The sequence below is a fragment of the Mobula hypostoma genome, chromosome 4, assembly GCF_963921235.1.
Source record: "Mobula hypostoma chromosome 4, sMobHyp1.1, whole genome shotgun sequence".
NCBI classification, from domain to species: domain Eukaryota; kingdom Metazoa; phylum Chordata; class Chondrichthyes; order Myliobatiformes; family Myliobatidae; genus Mobula; species Mobula hypostoma.
Window position 1 is genome coordinate 16,834,646 of NC_086100.1, and position 23,562 is coordinate 16,858,207.

At 43.1% G+C, this 23,562-nt stretch overlaps 1 protein-coding gene across 2 annotated transcripts in view; it reads right to left on the bottom strand.

Moving 5' to 3' along the window:
• LOC134345137 (mediator of RNA polymerase II transcription subunit 12-like protein) overlaps positions 1–23,562 on the bottom strand; it is a 709,294-nt gene that overhangs the window by 119,306 nt on the left and 566,426 nt on the right. For both annotated transcript variants that reach the window (XM_063045338.1, XM_063045337.1), the window contains exons 28-33: positions 20,713–20,901; positions 19,925–19,999; positions 12,267–12,442; positions 10,467–10,628; positions 1,851–1,962; positions 190–279 (exon numbers count right to left, since the gene is read on the bottom strand). In XM_063045338.1, the coding sequence (XP_062901408.1) occupies positions 190–279; positions 1,851–1,962; positions 10,467–10,628; positions 12,267–12,442; positions 19,925–19,999; positions 20,713–20,901 (804 nt within the window). The remainder of the gene's footprint in view (positions 1–189; positions 280–1,850; positions 1,963–10,466; positions 10,629–12,266; positions 12,443–19,924; positions 20,000–20,712; positions 20,902–23,562) is intronic.

The following is a 23,562-nucleotide window of genomic DNA, read 5'->3' on the forward strand; positions in this document are numbered from 1 at the left end:
CACGGCAGATCACTAGGAACTATGTACTGCTCTCAAGAAAGAAGAAGTGCGCTGGGAATTTGATTATTGTGTCCTGATTTTGCTGAGCAGCACATGGTTAGATGTAACCATTGCTCTGTGCTTCTTCACCACATGACAGTGCTGCCTTTACGTTTGAAAGGGGAAGATCCTCGAAGGGAGCTAACTCACCAAGTTCAGACGCAGCTGGAGCGCTTCGTGCATCATTTGTCGGGCTTTCATATCGTCCTGGTAACGCTCTTCCCTCCAGTTACTCAGAATCTAGAAATATTACATGGAAGTGAAGGCCTGAGCTGCCGGCAACAATATCCATTCCAATTCACTTCAGTTGTTCATAAATAACCAGATAACTGACCAGAATTTATTCTCAGGAGAGTGCGGAACATTTAAGTAGGGTGCAGAGGAGATTTACTTTATTTTATTGTCGCCAAACAATTGATACTAGAGCGTACAATCATCACAGCGATATTTGATTCTGCACTTCCCGCTCCCTGGAGTACAAATCGATAGTAAATAGTAAAAATTTAAATTATAAATCATAAATAGAAAATAGAAAAGGGAAAGTAAGGTACTGCAAAAAAAAAACGAGGGGCAGGTCCGGATATCTGGAGGGTACAGCCCAGATCCGGGAAAGGATCCGTTCAGTAATCTTATCACAGTTGGAAAGAAGATTTCCCCAAATCTGGCCGTACGAGTCTTTAAGAGAGAGCATGAGGGACAACTTAATACAGGTGTATACAGTAAGGTAACAAGAGGCATAGACAGAGTGGCTTTTTCCTAGTGCATAATTGTCTAATATGAGTGGGCATAATCTTAAGGAGATTAGATGAAAGTATGGAGGCAATGTCAGAGGTAGTTTTTTTTAAACAGAGAGTGCTGAGTGAGTGCAGCACACTGAGAGGAGTAGAGGTAGAGGCAGATACATTAGAGACATTTAAGGAAACCTTAGACAGGTGCAAGGATAAAAGGAAAATAGAGGACTAGGTGGGAGGGAATGGTAAGATTGATTTTGGAGTAAGTTAAAAGATTGGCACAACATTGTGGACCAAAGGGCGAGTAGTGTTCCTTGTTTTAAAACTGCTCAGAACATAAACAGTTAAATTGGTGTTAGCTTTGCCTGTTCCATGCAAACTCACAGAGAGGGCAGGCAGATTAAGATTTGAATAACAGGTCTGGGATGGAAAAAATCTAGTGTGGAGAGGGATTCAGACCAGTGAGTGAGTGAGAGACGGGACTCAGGTTTGACAACAGGAATGGGGAACTCTGTCCATGGAAAAATAAGCCAGTGAATAGAAAAGTTAAAATCAGGTCAGTAGCCTTGAAAGGGTAGGTTTATGAAGGTAAGAAGTAAAGGCATAGAAATGAAAGAGAATGGAGCATCCCTGCATTTCTTCTTCACTGTCGAGAAGAGATACTTGGAAAATGGAACTGGAGTAGAGAATGAGGCATGATTTACTGAATTCTCAAATGCTATTTCTGCTCTGATTTCATATATTATTTTCATTTGCCATAGTTGATGTGAGGGAGACGACAAGAGGGGTTGTAGTGAGGGATGAACTGGGCAACTCTTTCAAGGGACAACAAAAACAGAGGTAGGACAACCCAAAAGTGCTACTAATTCCATGACACTAAAAAAACTTTAACAAAACACTCCCCATGATTCATACTTGCTGCCACATTACCAACTCACCAGTTAACAAGCAATACACTGCAAATGCAATAAAGTCCAGCTTGATAATACGAAAATATACTTTCAATCGTAAACGAGAACATCTTTAACTGTATAGAACTGCATAGAACATGCACCAGTTTCCATCCTTCGGAACCATTACCTGGTTGATCTGATTCTGCAGGGAGGTCAGCAAGCCTTCTCGTTGCTCATCCTGTCCCTTTAGGCAAGTGAGGACCAAGGACAGAAACGGCTGTTGGCTCAACAGTGACATGCTGTTGGTAAAGAAAAAAAAACACACACACACACAGAGGTTAACTGGTCACAAGCACATCACATTCCCATTCATCAGCTCAATAATTATGGGAGGAATTGGAGGAGATATCCACATTATGCTCAAGAAAATTGGAACGGGAACACTTGTCACCAATTGTACTCATCTCCCACACATTCATCTTCACTTAAGATAGGTGAATGGTTACCAGGAGCTGAATATAACAGACTGCTGATAAAGTCATGGAATCACACAGCATGGAACAGGCCCTTCAGCCCAACTCGTCTATGCCAACCAAGCTGTCTGCTCAAGTTAGTCTGCAAATGCCTGTATTTGACCCATATTCCTCTAAACCAGGGGTTCCAAACCATTTTTATGCCATGGACCAATACCATTAAACAAGGGGTCTGTGGATCCCAGGTTGCTCTAAGCGCTTCCTAATCATTTACTGCCTAAATATTTTTTAAACATTGTAATTTTACCCACCTCTGTAGCTTCCTCTGCCAGCTTGTTACAAATACCCAAAATATTTGGTGTTAGCTGCCCCTATGGACTCTTTTAAATCTTCCCCTCTCACCTTACATTGAGTTTTAGAGTACTCTACCCTGGGGTAAAGACCATGACCGTCTGATCTACACTCATCATCCGTTCATAAATTTCTAAAAAGTCACCCCTTGTCCCCCTGCACTTCAGGGAAAAAAGTCCCAGCTTCTCCTTACAATGCAGTCCCTCCAGTCCTGGTAGCATCCCTGTGAACCCTTTCCAGTTTAACAGCATCCTTCTTATAGCTAGGTGACTAGAACCACACACAGTACTCCAAGTGTAGTCCCACGAGGGTCCAGTACAAATGCAACATGAAGACACAACTCGATGTCCTGACCAACGAAGGGCAGTATGCCGAACATTTTCTTCACTACCCTGACTACCTGTGTCGCACACATTATCCTCTTGTGTAAAAGAAGCTGCTAACAAATGACAACTTTTTTTTTTCCACTTATTTGTCTGAGGAGGGGATTCTCAATTTAGCTCAAAATATCAAGTAGTTATTATGGAATGCTGCTCGGATGTGAAGAGACATTGATCATTCCAGCACCTCCTGGACAGGATGTGCATCTAAGAATATATGACACGGGAGTAGAATTAGGCTATCTGGCCTACTGAGTCAGCTCTGCTTTTTCATCATGCCTGAAACATTTCCCTTTCAACCACAATCTCCTGACTTCTTCCCGTAACCCTTCATGCCTTGACTAATCAAGAACCTATCAACCTCTGCCTTAAGTACACCCAATGACCTGCCTCCACTGCTACCTGTGGCAACGAATTCCACAGATTCATCAAACTCTGCTCAGAAAGATCCTCATCTCCTTTTTAAATGGGCGTCACTCAATTCTGAGATTGTGAGACTATGCCTTCAGGTCCTAGACTCCCCCACCACAGGAAACATTCTCTCCACGTTCACCCTATCTAGGTCTTTCAACATTTGAAAGGTTTCCATGAAATCTTCCCCCCACCCTTCTAAATTTCAGTGAGTGAAGTCCCAGAGCCATTAATCGCTCCACATAGGATCAGTCTTTCATTCTTGGAATCATTCTTGTGAAACTCCTCTGAATCCTCTCCAAGGTTAGCACATTCTTTCTTAAATAAGGGGCTCAAAACGGCTCACAATACTTCAAGTGAGGCCTCAACAGTGCCTTATAAACATTACGTCATTGTTTTTTATATCCTAGTCCTCTTGAAATGAATGCTAATGAACATAGAACATAGAATAGTACAGCACAGTACAGGCCCTTCGGCCCACAATGTTGTGCCGACCCTCAAACCCTGCCTCCCATATAAGCCACCGCCTTAGATTCCTCCATATATCTGTCTAGTAGTCTCTTAAACTTCACTAGTGTATCTGCCTCCACCACTGACTCAGGCAGTGCATTCCACGCACCGACCACTCTCTGGGTAAAAATCCTTCCTATAATATCCCCCTTGAACTTCCCACCCCTTACCTTAAAGCCATGTCCTCTTGTATTGAGCAGTGGTGCCCTGGGGAAGAGGCACTGGCTATCCACTCTGTCTATTCCTCTTATTATCTTGAACACCCCTATCATGTCTCCTCTCATCCTCCTTCTCTCCAAAGAGTAAAGCCCTAGCTCCCTTAATCTCTGATCATAATGCATACTTTCTAAACCAGGCAGCATCCTGGTAAATCTCCCCTGTACCCTTTCCAATGCTTCCACATCCTTCCTATAGTGAGGTGACCAGAACTAGACACAATACTCCAAGTGTGGCCTAACCAGAGTTTTATAGAGCTGCATCATTACATCGTGACTCTTAAACTCTATCCCTCGACTTATGAAAGCTAACACCCCATAAGCTTTCTTAACTACCCTATCCACCTGTGAGGCAACTTTCAGGGATCTGTGGACATGTACCCCGAGATCCCTCTGCTCCTCCACACTACCAAGTATCCTGCCATTTACTTTGTACTCTGCCTTGGAGTTTGTCCTTCCAAAGTGTACCACCTCACACTTCTCCGGGTTGAACTCCATCTGCCACTTCTCAGCCCATTTCTGCATCCTATCAATGTCTCTCTGCAATCTTTGACAATCCTCTACACTATCTACAACACCGCCAACCTTTGTGTCATCTGCAAACTTGCCAACCCACCCTTCTACCCCCACATCCAGGTCGTTAATAAAAATCAGGATACGTAGAGGACCCAGAACAGATCCTTGTGGGACACCACTAGTCACAATCTTCCAATATGAATGTACTCCCTCCACCACCACCCTCTGCCTTCTGCAGGCAAGCCAATTCTGAATCCACCTGGCCAAACTTCCCTGGATCCCATGCCTTCTGACTTTCTGAATAAGCCTACTGTGTGGAACCTTGTCAAATGTCTTACTAAAATCCCTATAGATCACATCCACTGCACTACCCTCATCTATATACCTAGTCACCCCCTCAAAGAACTCTATCAGGCTTGTTAGACATGATCTGCTCTTCACAAAGCCATGCTGACTGTCCCTGATCAGACCATGATTCTCTAAATGCCTATAGATCCTATCTCTAAGAATCTTTTCCAACAGCTTTCCCACCACAGACGTAAGGCTCACTGGTCTATAATTACTCGGACTATCCCTACTACCTTTTTTGAACAAGGGAACAACATTCGCCTCCCTCCAATCCTCCGGTACTATTCCCATGGACAACGAGGACATAAAGATCCTAGCCAGAGGCTCAGCAATCTCTTCTCTCACCTCGTGGAGCATCTGGGGAATATTCCGTCAGTCCCCTGGTACTTATCTGTCCTAATGTATTTTAACAACTCCAACACCTCCTCTCCCTTAATATCAACATGCTCCAGAACATCAGCCTCACTCGTATTGTCCTCACCATCATCAAGTTCCCTCTCATTGGTGAATACCAAAGAGAAGTATTCATTGAGGACCTCGCTCACTTCCACAGCCTCCAGGCACATCTTCCCACCTTTATCTCTAATCGGTCCTACCTTCACTCCTGTCATCCTTTTTTTCTTCACATAATTGAAGAATGCCTTGGGGTTTTCCTACCCCACTCGCCAAGGCCTTTTCATGCCCCCTTCTTGCTCTTCTCAGCCCCTTCTTAAGCTCCTTTCTTGCTTCCCTATATTCCTCAATAGACCCATCTGATCCTTACTTCCTAAACCTCATGTATGCTGCCTTCTTCCTCCTGACTAGATTTTCCACCTCACTTGTCACCCATGGTTCCTTCACCCTACCATTTTTTATCTTCCTCACCAGGACAAATTTATCCCTTACATCCCGCAAGAGATCTCTAAACATCGACCACATGTCCATAGTATATTTCCCTGCAAAAACATCATCCCAATTCACACCCGCAAGTTCTAGCCTTATAGCCTCATAATTTGCTTTTCCCCAATTAAAAATTTTCCTGTCCTCTTTGATTCTATCCTTTTCCATGATAATTATAAAGGCCAGGGAGTGGTGGTCACTGTCCCCCAGATGCTCACCCACTGAGAGATCTGTGACCTGACCCGGTTCATTACCTAGTACTAGATCTAGTATGGCATTCCCCCTGGTTGGCCTGTCCACATACTATGACAGGAACCCAACCTGGACACACTTAACAAATTCTGCCCCATCTAAACCCTTGGAACTAATCAGGTGCCAATCAATATTAGGGAAGTTAAAGTCACCCATGATAACAACCCTGTTATTTTTGCACCTTTCCAAAATCTGCCTCCCAATCTGCTCCTCTGTATCTCTGCAGCTACCAGGGGGCCTAACATTGAATTTGCCTTCCTCACCACCAACTCAACCGGCAAATTAACCTTCAGGGAATCCTGCATGAGGACTCCCAATCACTTTGCACCTCGGATTTTTGAATTTTCTCCCTGTTTAGAAAACAGCCTATCCTTTAATCCTTCTACCAAAGTGAATGACCATACACTTCCCGACACTGTATTCCATTTGCCACTTTTTTTTGCCTATTCTCCTCATCTGCCTAAGTCTTTCTGCAGCCTTGCTGGTTTCTCAGCACTACCTGTCCTTACCACCCATTGTTGTATCGTCCGCAAACTTGGCCAGAAAGCCATCAATTCCGTCATCCTAATCATTGACATATAATATGAAAAGAAGCAATCCCAACAATGATCCCTGTGGAACACTACTCATCACTGGTAGCCAACCAGAAAAGGCTCTCTTTATTCCCACTCTGCTTCCTGCCAATCAGCTAATGCTCTATCCAGGTTAGTCGCTTCCCTGTAATACCATGTGCTCTTAACTTGTTAAGTGACCTCATGTGTGGCACCTTGCCAAAGGTGTTCTGGAAAAAAAAATCTAGGTTTTAAAGAACTTGACTAGACTGCTGAAGTTGATTTCCAGAAATAGCTCGGAACTGCAGATTTCAACATGAACTGCTTGAACTGGTTGGCATAATTCCCTTCACCACATCCAGTTTCTTTATTCTGGTACCTGAATCAGCATGTCAAATCTTGAGTCACAGTCGTCCCCTTTGCAAAACAGTTTTCAAGATCTGCCTTTCATTTTGATTTGCTACTTCTTTCCATCACCTCTATGGTGTTAAAGCCATTCTCAAACTGGCCACTGGTTAATGAGGGCTTGAATTTCAGTGGCGATCCAGACATCCAGCTAGCGACTCAAGGGCATAAACTTGAGTCACAGTATTTAAGTTCAATTGATTACATAAATCTACCCAGTTTCTGCAATGGTAGGATTAAACCAGGGGTTCAGAACCTTTTATAAACGACAGACCCATACCATTAACCAGGGGTCCGTGGACCCTAGGTTGGGAACCCCTGCATTAAACCACTGGGTGGTCAATAAAATCCTTTACCAATGTCCTTAAGGAAAGAAGAGGAGAAAAAAAGCTTATAAGAGAGGCAGAGACCATCAGAGTTTTTTTCTCAGTGTAGAAATTTCAAACACTAGACGACATGCATTTAAGGTGCGTGGTAAAAACTTAAAATAAACGTGCAGGGCAAACTTTTTCTTACACAGAGAGTGGTAGGTACCTGGGGTAGTAGTAGCAGATACAACGGTGGTGTTTGAAACGCTTTCGAATTTATACATGGAATGGAGGAATATCGATCATTTGCAGGCAGATGGGTTAAGTTTAATTTGTAATCATGGTCAGCACAGATGTTGTGGTCCGAAAGGCCTGTTCCTATGTCGAACTGCTTCATGTTCTAATGAAATCAATCCTCATGTGACAAACTTGTTCTCACCCAACTACCCAGACCCAAGCTCAAATTCCAACATAGTTGTTTCATATTGCCCTGTGTTGTCAAGAGACAGAATCAACTTTGTTGGACATTATAACATAAGTAAAGAGAAAAAAATAATGGTAAGTTAAAGGCAACTGGGTTGAATTTTTGAGTTGGGCATTATATTTTCCCAAATCCACATCATTTTCCAACAACAGCATCAGGAGTCACCTTAGGTAGGAAGGCAAATGCAATGTGAACATTCATTGTGAGAAGACTCGAATATAAAAATAAGAATGTAATGCTGAAACTTTATAAGGCTTTAGTTACACTACACACGGAGTATTATGAGCAGCTTTGGGCCCCTTGTCGAAGAAAGGATGTGCTGGGGAGAGGGTCCACAGGAGGTTCAGGAGAATGACCCTGGGAATGAAAGAGTTAACATATCAGGAATACCTGGTGGCTTTGGACCTGATATCATTGGGGCAGGGGGCAGGTTTCAATGAAACTAAATGAAAATTGAAAGACTTCGATAAAGTGGATGTGAACAAGGATGTTTCCTATAGTGGGGCGAATCTAGGACAAGAGGGTACAGCCTCAGAATAGAGGCCCATCTATTTCGAACAGAGATGAAGAGCAAGTTCTTTAGCCAGAGGGTGGTGAATCTGTGGAATTCATTGACACAGATGGCTGTGGAGGCCAAGATACTGGGAATATTTAAAGCAGTGATTGGTAGGTTCTTGACTAGTAAGGGTATAAAGGAGAATGGCTTGAGAGGAATAATAAATCAGCCATCATGGAATGGTGGAGTAAACTCAATTGTCCAAATGGCCTAATTCTAGGTCCTCTATCTTAAGGTCTTATGGTTTTATGAGACAGGAAAATTGGATTGACAACAATGCATCTGGTAATGTGGAGGAGAGGGCTTTGCAAATGCCAGATGCTGAAATAAAAATCCAAGATTCTAGAAACACTTGACAGTCTGGTGGATCCTGTGGAAAGAGGCAGAGTTGATGAAGGTCCTTCAACCTGAAACATAGATTCTCTCTTTCCAAGGTGCTGCTTATTTGCTGAATATTTTCAGCATTATTAAAATAGAAATTATTAAAACAGAATATTATTATTAAAACAGAAATGCTGAAAATATTCAGCAAGTAAGTAGCACCTTGGAAATAGAGAATCTATGTTTCAGGTTGAAGAACTTTAATCAACTCTGCCTAGAGTTGAGAGGCGGGAGGAGAAGATGGCGGCGCGACGCAGCTCACAGCGGCCACTCCAGTGGTGATATCTGTTATCTGTCAAGTAGGGTGCCGTGCACAATCCTGATTTGATGGAGACGGACGTGAGAGCATGGAGGAACATCTGGTGAAACTTCTGAAATGCCTGCTTCGCTGCTGCTGCTACTGTGTGGTCCAGAATCTCCGGAGGGGAAGGCTCCGAGTCCTCGGTTTTGCTTGTTGCTCGGCGGCCGGAGCGGGGTCGAAGTGCTCGGCAGAGGATGGTGCTCGGAGAGGCTGTATCGGTGGGGCTGGTCGGAGGCTCGAAGTTTTCGGACGGACTCAGAGTCCGCTGTGGTCGGGTGCTTCCAACGGTGCTGCATCGGCGAGTTGGCGGCGCTTGGAGGTTCATGGCGGGGAGAGTTCCTCCCTTCTGCTGCCTGCGTGAGATGATGAGTCTATCGGGACTTTGAGACTTTTTTTTACCATGCCCATGATCTGCTCTTTATCAAATTATGGTATTGCTTTGCACTGTTGTAACTATATGTTATAATTATATGGTTTTGTCAGTGTTAGTCTTGGATTGTCCAGTGTTTTCTTGTGATATCATTCTGGAGGAACGTTGTATCATTTTTTAATGCATGCGTTTCTTAATGACAATAAATGAGGACTGAGTGTCCTCATAATCTAATCTAATCTAATCTAATCTTTCCATAGGATCCACCAGACTGTCAAATGTTTCTAGAATCCTGGATTTTTATTTCAGCATTTGGCATTTGCCAAGTCTTTCTTAAAAAAATTCCCTTGCCTTCTGTTGTATTTGCTATATCTAAGATGTAGAACCATATTCACATTAAACTCCATGGGTTCCAATCCTAACACCCTGCTTTAAACCACATAACTTGAGATGTTAACTGTTCTGCCTATGACTGCAAGAAACTGGAACGAGTTGCAGACACAGCTCTGCACATCACGGAAACCAGCAACCTTCCCCCCCCCCACATGCATTCTGTCTGCACATCTTACTGTCTCAAGAAAGAAGCCAACACAAGCAAAGTCCCTACCCATCCCAGACATTCTCTCTTCTCTCGTCTCCCATTGGGCAGAAGATACAACAGCCTGACAGCAAATATCACCAGCTTCTATCCCGCTGTTATCAGACTCTTGCATGGTTCCCTACTGTGATAAAGATGGACTAATGACCTCATAATCTACCTCATTATGGCCTTGCACCTTATTATCTGCCTGCACTGCATTTTCTGTGCAACTGTAACACTATATCCTGCATGCTCCTGTTGCTTTCCCCTTGTGCTACAGATATAATGAAATAACCTGCATAGATGGCACGTAAAACAAAGTTTTTCACAGTAAATGTGATAATAATAAACCAATTTACCAAGACTGCCATATTTGAGATTTGCTAATCCAGATTAAAGAACCAAATTTTGATTTTTCCTACTTTGTTACTTTTAATGAACTGTTTTATTATAAGCATTTTGCTTTACAATGCAAATATCTCATGTGTGCACATTATTTCCTTTATGAATAGTTTGACTTGACTTTTCTTACCTTTTTTGCTTCTGTCTGTCTCTTTCCTTTTTAGACGATGACCCCAAGTGTTGACCCATCTCGAGCTCTTCACCGGCTGCCTTTAGGACTCGACCCTGAACGGATGTGGGCAGTTTCGCAATCAGCGGAGCGACAAGCCAAACTCCTTTTCTTTCTGAGCAGCTGAATGCAAGCCACACACACAGACACACACACGCACACACACGCACACACACACATGCACACACACAGATGAACACAGGCACACACACATGCGCGCACACACACACACAAAGAAACTCATCAAATAGCCATCGGAGCACTTTCAGATTAACCCACTTTTTCAATTGTCAAAACTATTCAAAAATCATTCAGGTTTTAAAATTTATCTATACCGTACATTGCAGTGTCAAATGCTGATGCCCAGAATGGCCAAAGAATTCTCATGTGGTAGTGTAGACATTCATGATTTACTTATTTACTTTTATTTGTGTGGAATAAGCCCTTCTGGCCCAATTAATTGCACCACCCAGCAACCCAACTATTTAACACTCGTCGAATTGCAGGACAATTTGCAATGATTAATAAACCTAGTAACTGGTACGTCTTTGGACTGTGGGAGGAAACCCATGTAGTGACAAGTAGAAAGTACAAAGTCCTTACAGACAGTGCAGGAAATTGAACTCCAAACTCTGACACCCCAAGCTGTAACCGTTTAGCAAGTAGAATTTATAGCACGGGGAACTGTGACAACACAGCACTGCCATAAATAGATATTTGGTTCACTAATGCTCTTTGGAGGCAAGGAATCTGTTGTCCTTACGTACTCTGGCTTATGTGTGACTCCAAGCTCACTGCAAGCTGGTTGGCTCCCAACCACTGTGAAGTGGGCCAACAGAGCACTCAGCCACATTAGGACTGTCACACACTGCGAGTACCTTCACCGCACACAGTGGTTCAAGCACTGGCTCACGCCGTCACAAGAGGCAACTGGGAAAGGGCAATTCAAATGCCAGGGCTTCCCTTTTATAAATAATTTTAGAAGCCATGAAAGCTTAAAGAGAAAAGTGTGGGCTGCTGATTAAAAGGGCTGCAAATGGTTTGAAACTGAAATATAAGCTCAAACATTCTGCAATTACACAACACACTTATTTGCACCTGTAGAGAGAGAAGATGTTAGTCCTCAGGTCAATATAAAAACACCGGGCCTTTACTCTCTGCCCCATGATTCAATAGGTTGTTTCCTGGGAAAAGTGCTTGTCCTATGAGTGATTGATTATTGACCTACAACTCTGTGCAGATTAAAAGAATGAGAGGTGATTCATTCCGAGGGCCTAAAGGAGCAGGGGATGGTATCTTATCCAAAAGCAGGTGATACATTTGCAACTGATATGAGCAAAAATTCCATCTTACAAACCTTGGTAACACCCACAAAATGCTGGAGGCACTCAGCAGGTCAGGACCAGAATAAATACTCAATATTTTGGGCCAAGACCCTTCATCTGCACTATCAGGACTTCATCTTATTCCTTTGTATAGATGCTGCCTGACCTGCTGAGTTCCTCCAGCATTTTGTGGGTGTTGCTCTTGATTTCCAGCATCTGCAGAATCATTTGTGTTAATGGTTAACAAGAGCCTTCTTTTTCAGGTAATTCATTTTCCAATATATACTGGAATCAAAACTTAAACCCATTATTATGATGTACGAAGCCAGCCCACTAAAATGAAAGAAAGTAAAACAACTGATGTTTTGAACTCTCTGCTAACCACTTAACATCCCCATTCCATGCACCTAGAAATGTAGAGTAAACCTTGCTTTACCTTAGAAATGTCTTCTTCCCATTCTGCCTTGGGCTACTGTTTCCACTCTCATTGAACAGCTCAGCCCCAGTAGAAGGAGCACCATTGTTCAGCTCGGCCGACTGCTGGAAGACCTCAATAGTGGCCTTGGCGATATTTTCCAACAGTGAGTTCATTTCAGCAACTGAAGCTGGCCCCTGGCAAAAATAGGAATGATTGAAAAGTCTGAATTGCATTCAAACCTGTAGATTACAGACAAGATACAATGTCAGGTAGGTGGTTCCCTGAAAGTGGAGTCACAAGTAGGTAGAGCAGTGAAGAAGGCTTTTCATCAGTCAGGGCATTGAATACAACAGTAGAGAGGTCATGGTGCAGTTGTGCAGGAGACTGGGTGAAGCCTACGTTCAAAGATTTAAAGATGGATATTTGCTTTATTGTTTCACTTGTACATTGAAACATAAAGTGAAACGTGCCATTTGTGTCAAATCAATTCAGTGACGATCGTGCGGGAGGAGGCCATAAGTGTCGCCTTGCTTCTGGTGCTAACAAACCATGTCACAACTTACTAACCCTAATCTGTACATCTTTGGAACGTAGGAGGAAACTGGAACACCCAGAGGAAACCCACGTGGTCACAGGAAGAGCATTCAAACTCCTGAGAGACAGTGGCAGGAATGGAACACCGATCGATGATCACTGGCACTGTAAATCAGTTGCGCTAATCACTATCTGCCACGCTGCCCCATGTACTACTTGAAGTAAAGTGGATTCCAGTTAATTGGAGCACATCGGGACTGCTACATTTTGGCCCAGTTAAGCAATTACCTCAACTGGCTGGTTTCATTGAAATAGTTAAAAAGTTTTAAACAGACAAACTATTATTTAACTGAGTAACAAATTATGTATTTAAATGAAATACAGAACAAATTAGAACACTACCAAAACTATTAAATTACTATAAAACTGTGTGTCAGTTCTTCATAGTTATCAATGGTGGAATTAGTGCAGGGTACACTGTTGCATTCTTAGATTTACTGTAAATAAACAAAATCAATGCAGACGCCTAGTGCAGATAGTGGACTGCCTTCATACAATGCTTTCACTGACTGCAACCTCCAGTTCCTCATTTTTTTCATTTTAACTTTCAAGATAATTGTCAACATCTTCTAATTCCTCAAAGTTCCTAACTTGTTGGAGTAGTGAAATTGTTTCATTTCATTCCTGGCCGCTCCTGGTGTCTCCAAGCCTGAATGCTTGAAATCGCAGTGAACAAAGCAGTTCTCAATTGTTTTACTCTCTATTTCTCGCCAACTATCAGTGACAAAAATCACTGGGTTTTGGAACAGAAATACATGCAACTGATGCTCTTTAAAATTGTTCATTCCAAGCACAGTGTAGTGTCTAATGGCCACACAAGTGCATGTATCTGACACTAACTAGAAACAGTTTGGTAACAGTCTCCTGCCCCAATTAAGTGGGATAGTGTCCCAAATAAGCAAAGCGAGTCTCAGCTATCTTCTGGATTAGTTTTTGTTCTGAAAGAGTTGTTCCAAATATGTGACAGACCTGATAAACTGATGGCCCAGTTAACTGGAATCCACTGCATTGTGTTCAGTTTTTGTCAGCCCGCTGCAGCAAAGATATTTTAAAAATGGAAACAGTGCAGTAAAGATTTACAAGGATGTTTCCAGGACTTGAGGGACTGAGGTGCAGGGAGAGGTTAGACAGGCTAGGACTTTATTCCTTGAAGTGTAGGTGATGTTATAGAAGTGTATAAAATTGTGATGGGCATAGAACGGGTGAATGAACTTGGTCTTTATCCCAGTGTTAGGGAATCAAGAACTAAATGGCGTAGGTTTAAGGAGAGAGGAGAAAGACTGAATACTAACTTGAGGGGCAACTATATTTTTTGACACAAATGTGGTATAGGCTGCCAAACAAAGTGGTTGAGGTGCGTACAGTAGCAACTGTTACAAGACAGACAGGTACATAGATTGGAAAGGTTCAGAGGGATAGAAGCCAAATGCTGGTAAGTAGATTAGCGGAGATGGGGCATCCTGTTCAGCATGGATGAAATGGGCTGAAGGGCCTGTTAGCATGCTGGTTAACTCTATGCACTTTTTAATAATGATGATTCACTTCTGCACTAACACATTTAAGTCGTTTGTTCAATTAGTACTGCAAATCCAAATGCCTTTGGTAAAAATCCAATGATCAATTTGCAATGGCTTGGCTGATTTTGGTATTTATTCCATTTCACTTCCAATGATCATTTATCTCTTTTATTTATCTATTATTTCATCACAAGAATGCTTTGGAACAAAACTTCAAATTGTTGTGAATTTATATGATCAGCCAATATAGTTCCTATATTTTTGAAGATGCATCCCACTTTACAGAATAGTTGTCATAGAAACATAGAAAACCTACAGCACGATACAGGCCCTTTGACCCACAATGCTGTGCCGAACATGTCCTTACCTTAGAAATTACCTAGGGTTACTCATAGCCCTCTAATTTTCTAAGCTCGATGTACCTATCCAGGAGACTCTTAAAAGACCCTATCATTTCCGCCTCCACCACCGTCGCTGGCAGCCCATTCCGCGCAATCACCACTCTCTGCGTAAAAAACTTAGCCATGATATCTCCTCTGTACCTACTTACAAGCACCTTAAAACTGTGCCCTCTCGTGTTAGCCATTTCAGCCCTGGGAAAAAGCCTCTGACTATCCACACGATCAATGCCTCTCATTATCTTGTACACCTCTATCAGGTCTCCTCTCATCCTCCGCCGCTCCAAGGAGAAAAGGCCGAGTTCACTCAACCTGTTTTCATAAGGCATGCTCCCCAATCCAGGAAACAACCTTGTAAATCTCCTCTGCACCCTTTCTATGGTTTCCACGTCCTTCCTGTAGTGAGGTGACCAGAACTGAGCATAGTACTCCAAGTGGAAGAGGTAATGTTCTATATAGCTGTAACATTACCTCTCGCTTTTGAACTCAATTCCATGATTAATGAAGACCAATACACCGCATGCCTTCTTAACTACAGAGTCAACCTGCACAGCTGCTTTGAGCGTCCTATGGACTCGGATCCAAAAATCCTTCTGATTCTCCACACTACCAAGAGTCTTACCATTAATACAATGTTCTACCACCTACCAAAATGAACCACCTCACATTTATCGGGGTTGAACTCCATCTGACACTTCTCAGCCCAGTTTTGCATCCTATCAATGTCCCACTGTAACCTCTGACAGTCCTCTACACTATCCACAACACCCCCAACTTTTGTGTCATCAGAAAATTTACTAACCCATGCCTCCACTTTCTCATCCAGGTCATTTATAAAAATCACAAAGAGAAGGGGTCCCAGAACAGATCCCTGAGGCACACCACTGGTCACCGACCTCCGTGCAGAATATGATCCATCTACAGCACTCTTTGCCTTCTGTGGGCAAGCCAGTTCTGGATCCACAAAGCAATATCCCCTTGGATCACAGGCCTCCTTACTTTCTGAATGAGCCTTGCATGTGGTACCTTATCAAATGCCTTGCTGAAATCCATATACACTGCATCCACTGCTCTATCTTCATCAATGTGTTTAGTCACATCCTCAAAAAATTCAATCAGGCTCGTAAGGCACGACCTGCCCTTGACAAAGCCATGCTGACTATTCCTAATCATATTATGCCTCTCCAAATGTTCATAAATCCTGCTTCAAAGGAACTTTTCCATCAACTTACCAACCACTGAAGTAAGACTCACTGGTCTATAATTTCCTGGGCTATCCCTACTCCCTTTCTTGAATAAGGGAAAAACATCTGCAGCCCTCCAATCCTCTGGAACCTCTCCCGTCCCCAATGATGATGCAAAGATCATTGCCAGAGGCTCAGCAATCTCCTACCTCACCTCCCACATTAGCCTGGGGTACATCTTGTTCGGTCCCGGTGACTTATCCAACTTGATGCTTTCCAAAAGGTCCAGCACATCCTCTTTCTTAATATCTACATGCTCAAGCTTTTCAATCTGCTGTAAGTCATCCCGACAATCGCCAAGATCCTTTTCCGTAGTGAATACTGAAGCAAAGTATTCATTAAGTACCTCAGTTATCTCCTCCAGTTCCATACACACTTTCCCACGGTCACACTTGATTGGTCCTTTTCTCTCACATCTTATCCTCTTGCTCTTCACATACTTGTAGAATGCCTTGGGGTTTTCCTTAATCCTACTTGCCAAGGCCTTCTCTTGGCCCCTTCTGGCTGTCCTAATTTCATTCTTAAGCTCCTTCCTGCTAGATTTATAATCTTAGAAACATAGAAACATAGAAAATAGGTGCAGGAGTAGGCCATTCGGCCCTTCGAGCCTGCACCGCCATTTATTATGATCATGGCTGATCATCCAACTCAGAACCCAGCCTTCCCTCCATACCCCCTGACCCCTGTAGCCACAAGGGCCATATCTAACTTCCTTTTAAACATAGCTAATGAACTGGCCTCAACAGTTTGCTGTGGCAGAGAATTCCACAGATTCACCACTCTCTGTGTGAAGAAGTTTTTCCTAATCTCGGTCCTAAAAGGCTTCCCCTCTATCCTCAAACTGTGACCCCTCGTTCTGGACTTCCCCAACATCGGGAACAATCTTCCCGCATCTAGCCTGTCCAATCCCTTTAGGATCTTATACGTTTCAATCAGATCCCCCCTCAATCTTCTAAATTCCAACGAGTACAAGCCCAGTTCATCCAGTCTTTCTTCATATGAAAGACCTGCCATCCCAGGAATCAATCTGGTGAACCTTCTTTGTACTCCCTCTATGGCAAAGATGTCTTTCCTCAGATTAGGGGACCAAAACTGCACACAATACTCCAGGTGTGGTCTCACCAAGGCCTTGTACAACTGCAGTAGTACCTCCCTGCTCCTGTACTCGAATCCTCTCGCTATAAATGCCAGCATACCATTCGCCTTTTTCACCGCCTGCTGTACCTGCATGCCCACTTTCAATGACTGGTGTATAATGACACCCAGGTCTCGTTGCACCTCCCCTTTTCCTAATCGGCCACCATCCAGATAATAATCTGTTTTCCTATTTTTGCCACCAAAGTGGATAACTTCACATTTATCCACATTAAATTGCATCTGCCATGAGTTTGCCCACTCACCCAACCTATCCAAGTCACCCTGCATCCTCTTAGCATCCTCCTCACTGCTAACACTGCCACCCAGCTTCGTGTCATCCGCAAACTTGGAGATGCTGCATTTAATTCCCTCATCCAAGTCATTAATATATATTGTAAACAACTGGGGTCCCAGCACTGAGCCTTGCGGTACCCCACTAGTCACCGCCTGCCATTCTGAAAAGGTCCTGTTTATTCCCACTCTTTGCTTCCTGTCTGCTAACCAATTCTCCACCCACACCAATACCTTACCCCCAATACCGTGTGCTTTAAGTTTGCACACTAATCTCCTGTGTGGGACCTTGTCAAAAGCCTTTTGAAAATCCAAATATACCACATCTTCTAGATCTCAATCATTTCCTAGGTTTTTGAACTTGTGCAAGCTTTTCTTTTCTCCTTGACTAGATTTTCAACAGCCTTTGTACACCACGGTTCCTGTACTCTACCATCCTTTCCCTGTCTCATTGGAATGTACCCTTGCAGAATGCCACACATATATCCCCTGAACATTTGCCACATTTCTGCTGTACATTTCCCTGAGAACATCTGTACCCAATTTATGCTTTCAAGTTCCTGCCTGATAGCCTCATATTTCCCCTTACTCCAATTAAACGCTTTCTTAACTTGTCTGTTCCTATCCCTCTCCAATGCTATGATCACTATCTCCAAAATGCTCTCCCACTGAGAGATCTGACACCTGACCAGGTTCATTTTCCAATATCAGATCAAGTACAGCCTGTACTCTTGTAGGCTTATCTACATATTGTGTCAGGAAACCTTCCTGAACAAACCAAACAAACTCCATCCCATCTAAACCCCTTGCCCTAGGGAGATGCCAATCAATATTTGGGAATTAAAATCTCCTACCATGACAACCCTGTTATTATTACACCTTTCCAGAATCTGTCTCCCTCTCTGTTCCTCTATGTCCCTGTTACTATTAGGTGGTCTATAAAAAACACCCAGTAGAGTTATTGGCCCCTTCCTGTTCCTAACTTCCACCCACAGAGACTCAGTAGACAACCCCTCTATGACTTCCTCCTTTTCTGCAGCCGTGACACTGTCTCTGATCAGCAGTGCCACACCCCCACCTCTTTTGCCTCCCTCCCTGTCCTGTCTGAAACAACTATAGCCTGATACTCTAAGTAACCATTCCCGCCCCTAAGCCATCCAAGCCTTTTTAATGGCCACAACATCATAGCTGCAAGTACTGATCCACACTCTAAGCTCATCTGCTTTGTTAATGATGCTTCTTGCATTAAAATAGACACGTCTCAAACTATTGGACTGAGCACATCCCTTCTCTATCACCTCACACTGTCTCCAAGCTTTGTCTATTTGTCAGCCAACAGCCCTTTCCTCTGTCTCTTCAGTTCAGTTCCCACCCCACAAAAATTCTAGTTTAAGCTCTCCCCAATGGCCTTAGCAAACCTCAGTGCCAGGATATTGGTCCCCCTGGGATTCAAAGGCAACCCGCCCTTTTTGTACAAGCAACGCCCGCCCCAAAAGAGGTCCCAATGATCCAGAAATCTGAATCCCTGCCCCCGCTCCAATTCCTCAGCCACGTTATTTATCTTCCACCTCACTCTATTCCTATTCTCACTGTCGTGTGGCACACGCAGAAATCCCGAGATTACTACCTTTGAGGTCCTGCTTCTCAACTTCCTTCCTAACTCCCTGTAGTCTGTTTTCAGAATCTGCTCCCTTTTCCTACCTATGTCATTGGTACCAATATGTACCACGACCTCTGGCTGTTCACCTTCCCACTTCAGGATATCATGTCATCTTCTGCTCATCCTAATATTAAAAATAAATGCTTCTTCTACGTAATATGCGGAAGTTGGGCGTGATTACGAAGAAAGCACAGAAGTGCCTCTACTTCCTTAGGAGTTTGCGGAGATTCAGTATGACATCTGAAACTTTGAAAAGCTTCTACAGATGTATGGTGGAGAGTTTATTGACTGGCTGCATCACAACCTCGTATGGAAATACCAATGCCCTTGAATGGAAAAACCTGCAAAAAGTAGTGGATACAGCCCAGTCCGTCACGGGTAAAGCCCTCCCCTCTATTGAACACATCTACATGAAATGCTGTCGCAGGAAAGCAGCATCCATCATCAGGGACCACTACCACCCAGGACATGCTCTCCTCTTCCTACTGCCATCAGGAAGAAGACAGGGGAGTCTCACAACTCATACCACCAGGTTCAGGAATAGTTATTACCCCTAAACAATCAGGCTCTTGAACCAAATGGGATAACTTTATTCAACTTCACTTGCCTGATCATTGAAATGGACTCACTTTCATGGACTTTTCATCATATATTTTTGATATTTATTGCTTATTTATATATTATTATTATTGTTTGTTGTCTACTGCACTCTGGTCAAGAACCTCGGTCAAGCAACAACCTTGTGATATATTGATTCAAGACTCATTGTGGCCCAAATAGAAACATATATAATATTTTAATATTAAACTATTAATAATAGGAGCTTTCAACTTACAGGCTCTTTCATGCATTGCTTAATCATCAGCTGAAGCTCCAACCAAGATTGTCTCAGGATCCACTGGTCCAAGTTCTACATAATCAAAGAACAAAAACAATTCCTTGGATCACCTTCTCAATTCTTTATTTTAGTAAACTGTCTCAATTATACACCCTCAAATAATGGAAAAGGAAGCATAGAAATCTACAAAATTAACCTGCGATTAATAACAATATACCACCTTTCTCAATAACAAAATTTGATGTTAAACATGATTTCAGATTAATAGTTGTTACAGGCCGCTGATCCAAAAATCTAGATTAGCAATCTTGGTAAAAGATATAGCAAATGAGGTGGATAAATAAAATATCAATGACTATATCATACTTAGGTTTCTGAAAGATGCTTGATAAGGCACTAGCTAAAAGCTTATAGGACAGGATACAAATCTACAGGGTCTTGAACAATATATTGGCATGGACAGGGAAGTGGCTAACTAACTGAAAGTAGGGGAACTGAGATAAATGGGTCATTTTTGGTTGGGTAAAGAAGATTAGATTTATTTGTTACATGTACATCCTCCTTAATGGTAGCAATGAGATGAGGGCATGTCCTGGGTGATAGTGGTCCTTAATGGATCTGCCAGAAATAATTTTTCATTCTGATGATGATCACCTTAATACAGCTGAAATGTCAAAACTGCAAATGCCAAAGAGGCGGTGCCTTAAAACATTTAGCTCAATAATTCTATTAATAAATATGATAGGCCCAATGGAGAAAACACGCTTTAACATTGTTCCAAATACCTGGAGAATGTGCTTGATGTGCTGCCGCTGAGGATTGTCCCCTTCCACACACTCCTTAAGGCCATGCGGATAACAGATCAGCTGCAGCAGTTGCCGTGCTTGCTTGTTGGAGAGAACTGGGTCTAATATTAGATCCTTGTCTGTGCACAGTCTCTCTGGCTCCTTTAAGCAGTGCTCTCCCACCCATTCCTACCAAATGGAAAGTGAAAACATGAGCACTTTGAAACCCAAGGCCAATGCGTAATAAACAAGGGAAATATGACTTGGCCCATTATATAAGAAAGCAAGATATGTTTGTTAAAAAAAAGGTCACACCTAGGATGCTGTATTGTCATATTACTTCTAGAGATAAGTACCCTCAGAACATTAGTTACTCTGGTAAAAGGGATCATGGAACTGGAATTGGAACTGGTTTAGTATTGTCTCATATATTGAGTTACTGTGAAATGTTTGTCTTGCATACTGTTCATAGAGATCAGATCATTACACAGTGCATTGGGATACAGTACTGTGCAAAATATATATAGCTAGGATGTCTTAGACTTTTGCAAAATACTGTATTTATCAACGTGGAGTGGACAGCGAGTTTGTAACTCTGGTGGAAGCAAACGAAATTGGGAATGGCGAGGGTGGAGTGCCATGGGAGGCGAGGGTGGAGCGCCATGGGAGAGGTACGTGACATGTGGCAGAGAAGGGGTGCCAGGGGTGGGGGTGGCATGGGTGCAGACATACCCAGCCTTGAGACACCAGGCAAAGTCATCTGATTCCAAACCATTGGTTTATTTATCATTACAGAATGTCTCTCTGGTGTTTCCTGCACCCTACACTCTCCCTGCCCTCTTCCCACTCTCAGTCCACAATAGAGACCCATATTAGATTTACCATCACTCATATATGTCATGAAATTTGTTTTTTTTTTGCAGTGGCTGTAAGTGCAATACGTAAAATTACTACAGCACTGTGCAAAAGTCTTAGACTGTCTAGCTATATATACGTGCCTCCTTAGTCATATATATATGTGCACAGAACTGTCATACAAGGTAAAACAATAACAGAAAGCAGAATAAAGTATAACAGTTACAGTGACAGTTCACTGCAGATAAACAATAAGGTACAAGATCGTGACATGGTTGAGAGCCTATCCTATTGTGTGAACGAACGATTTAATAGTTTTAATAAAGCTGAGTCCCTGAAATTGTTGGTATGTACTTTCAGGCTTTTGTATTCAGACTGATGGAAGAGGGGAGAAGAGAGAATATCTGGGGTGGATGGGATCTTTACTGAAGCAGTGACAAGTACAGATGAAGTCCATAGAGGGAAGGTTGGCTCCTGTGATGTACTGAGCTGCGTCCACAACTCATGCTCAGATGTTCATTGCAACCTAGAAGGCCATTCTTCTCATCAGATCACTGCCAGCTCACAGGTAATGCTATTCGCCCGCTGATTGATTCCCGGTAACCTATTCCCTGCACACTCCCATCAGCTCCCCCCAGCTTATTTCTGTAGCCAGAAGGTGGTGAAGCTGGGGAATTCATTACCATTGACTGCTGTGGAAGTCAAGTCATTGGGCACATTTAAAGCGGAAGTTGATAGTTTCTTGATTAGTAAGGATATCAAAGGCTACAGGGAGAAAGGCAGGAGAATGGGGTTGTGGGAGATACATTATCATGTATTGCATTGTACTGCTGCCACAAAGTTAACAAATTTCACAACATTTGCCGTGGTATTAAACCTGAAACCAGCCATGATGCAATGGTGGAGAGACTCAGTGGGCTAAAAGGTCTGATTCTGGTCCTTTGCCTTGTGGTCTTATGTTGATAGGTTCTAGATTAGTAAGGGCATCACAGGTAATGGGGAGAAGATGTTGGGTTGAGAGGGATAATATGTCAGCCATGACAGAATGGCGGAGCAAACTCCGTGGGTTGAGTGGTCTGATTCTACTCCTATGTCGTATGGTCTCATGGTCTAGATTGGCGCATTGTGGCTGAAGGGCCTGTACTCTGCTGTTCCAGAGCCCATACAATTTTAGAGAAGTTGCCATACCCCTCCTGAGCTGAATCCTCTGAAGCTCAGTGATAGTCTTCCTAGATCTCCTTCATTGACCATCAAGTGCTTTCAAAGTATTAGATTAGATTAGGTTAGATTATGATTAGATTATGAGGACAGGCAGTCCTCTTTTATTGTCATTTAGTAATGCATGCATTAAGAAATGATACAATGTTCCTCCAGAATGATATCACAGAAACACAGGACAGACAAAGACTGGAAAACTGACAAAAACCACATAATTATAACATATAGTAACAACAGTGCAAAGCAATACTGTAATTTGATAAAGAACAGACCATGGGCAAGGTAAAAAAAGGTCTCAAAGTCTCTCGAAAGTCCCATCATCTCACGCAGGCGATAGAAGGAAGAAAACTCTCCCTGCCATGAGCTTCCAGTGCCGCAAACTTGCTGACGCAGCACCCTGGAAGCACCCGACCACAGTCCGTCCAAAAACTTCAAGCCTCCGACCAGCCCTCTGATACTGAGCACCGAGCAACATCTCCGCCGAGCGCTTCGAACCCGGCCCCGGCAACAGGCAATAGGCAAAGCCGAGGATTTAGGGCCTTCCCCTCTGGAGATTCTTGATCGCACAGTAGCAGCGGCAGTGAAGCGGGCATTTCAGAAGTTTCTCCAGATGTTCCTCCGTCCTTCTCACGGCTGTCTCCATCAAATGAGGATTGTGCACGGTACCTACTTCACAAATACGATATCGTTTTTGAGCGGCCGCATGCGCTGCGTTGCGCCACCATCTTCTCCTCCCCTCCGTCAATCCCCAAACCAGCTACACAGAAGGGGAAATTT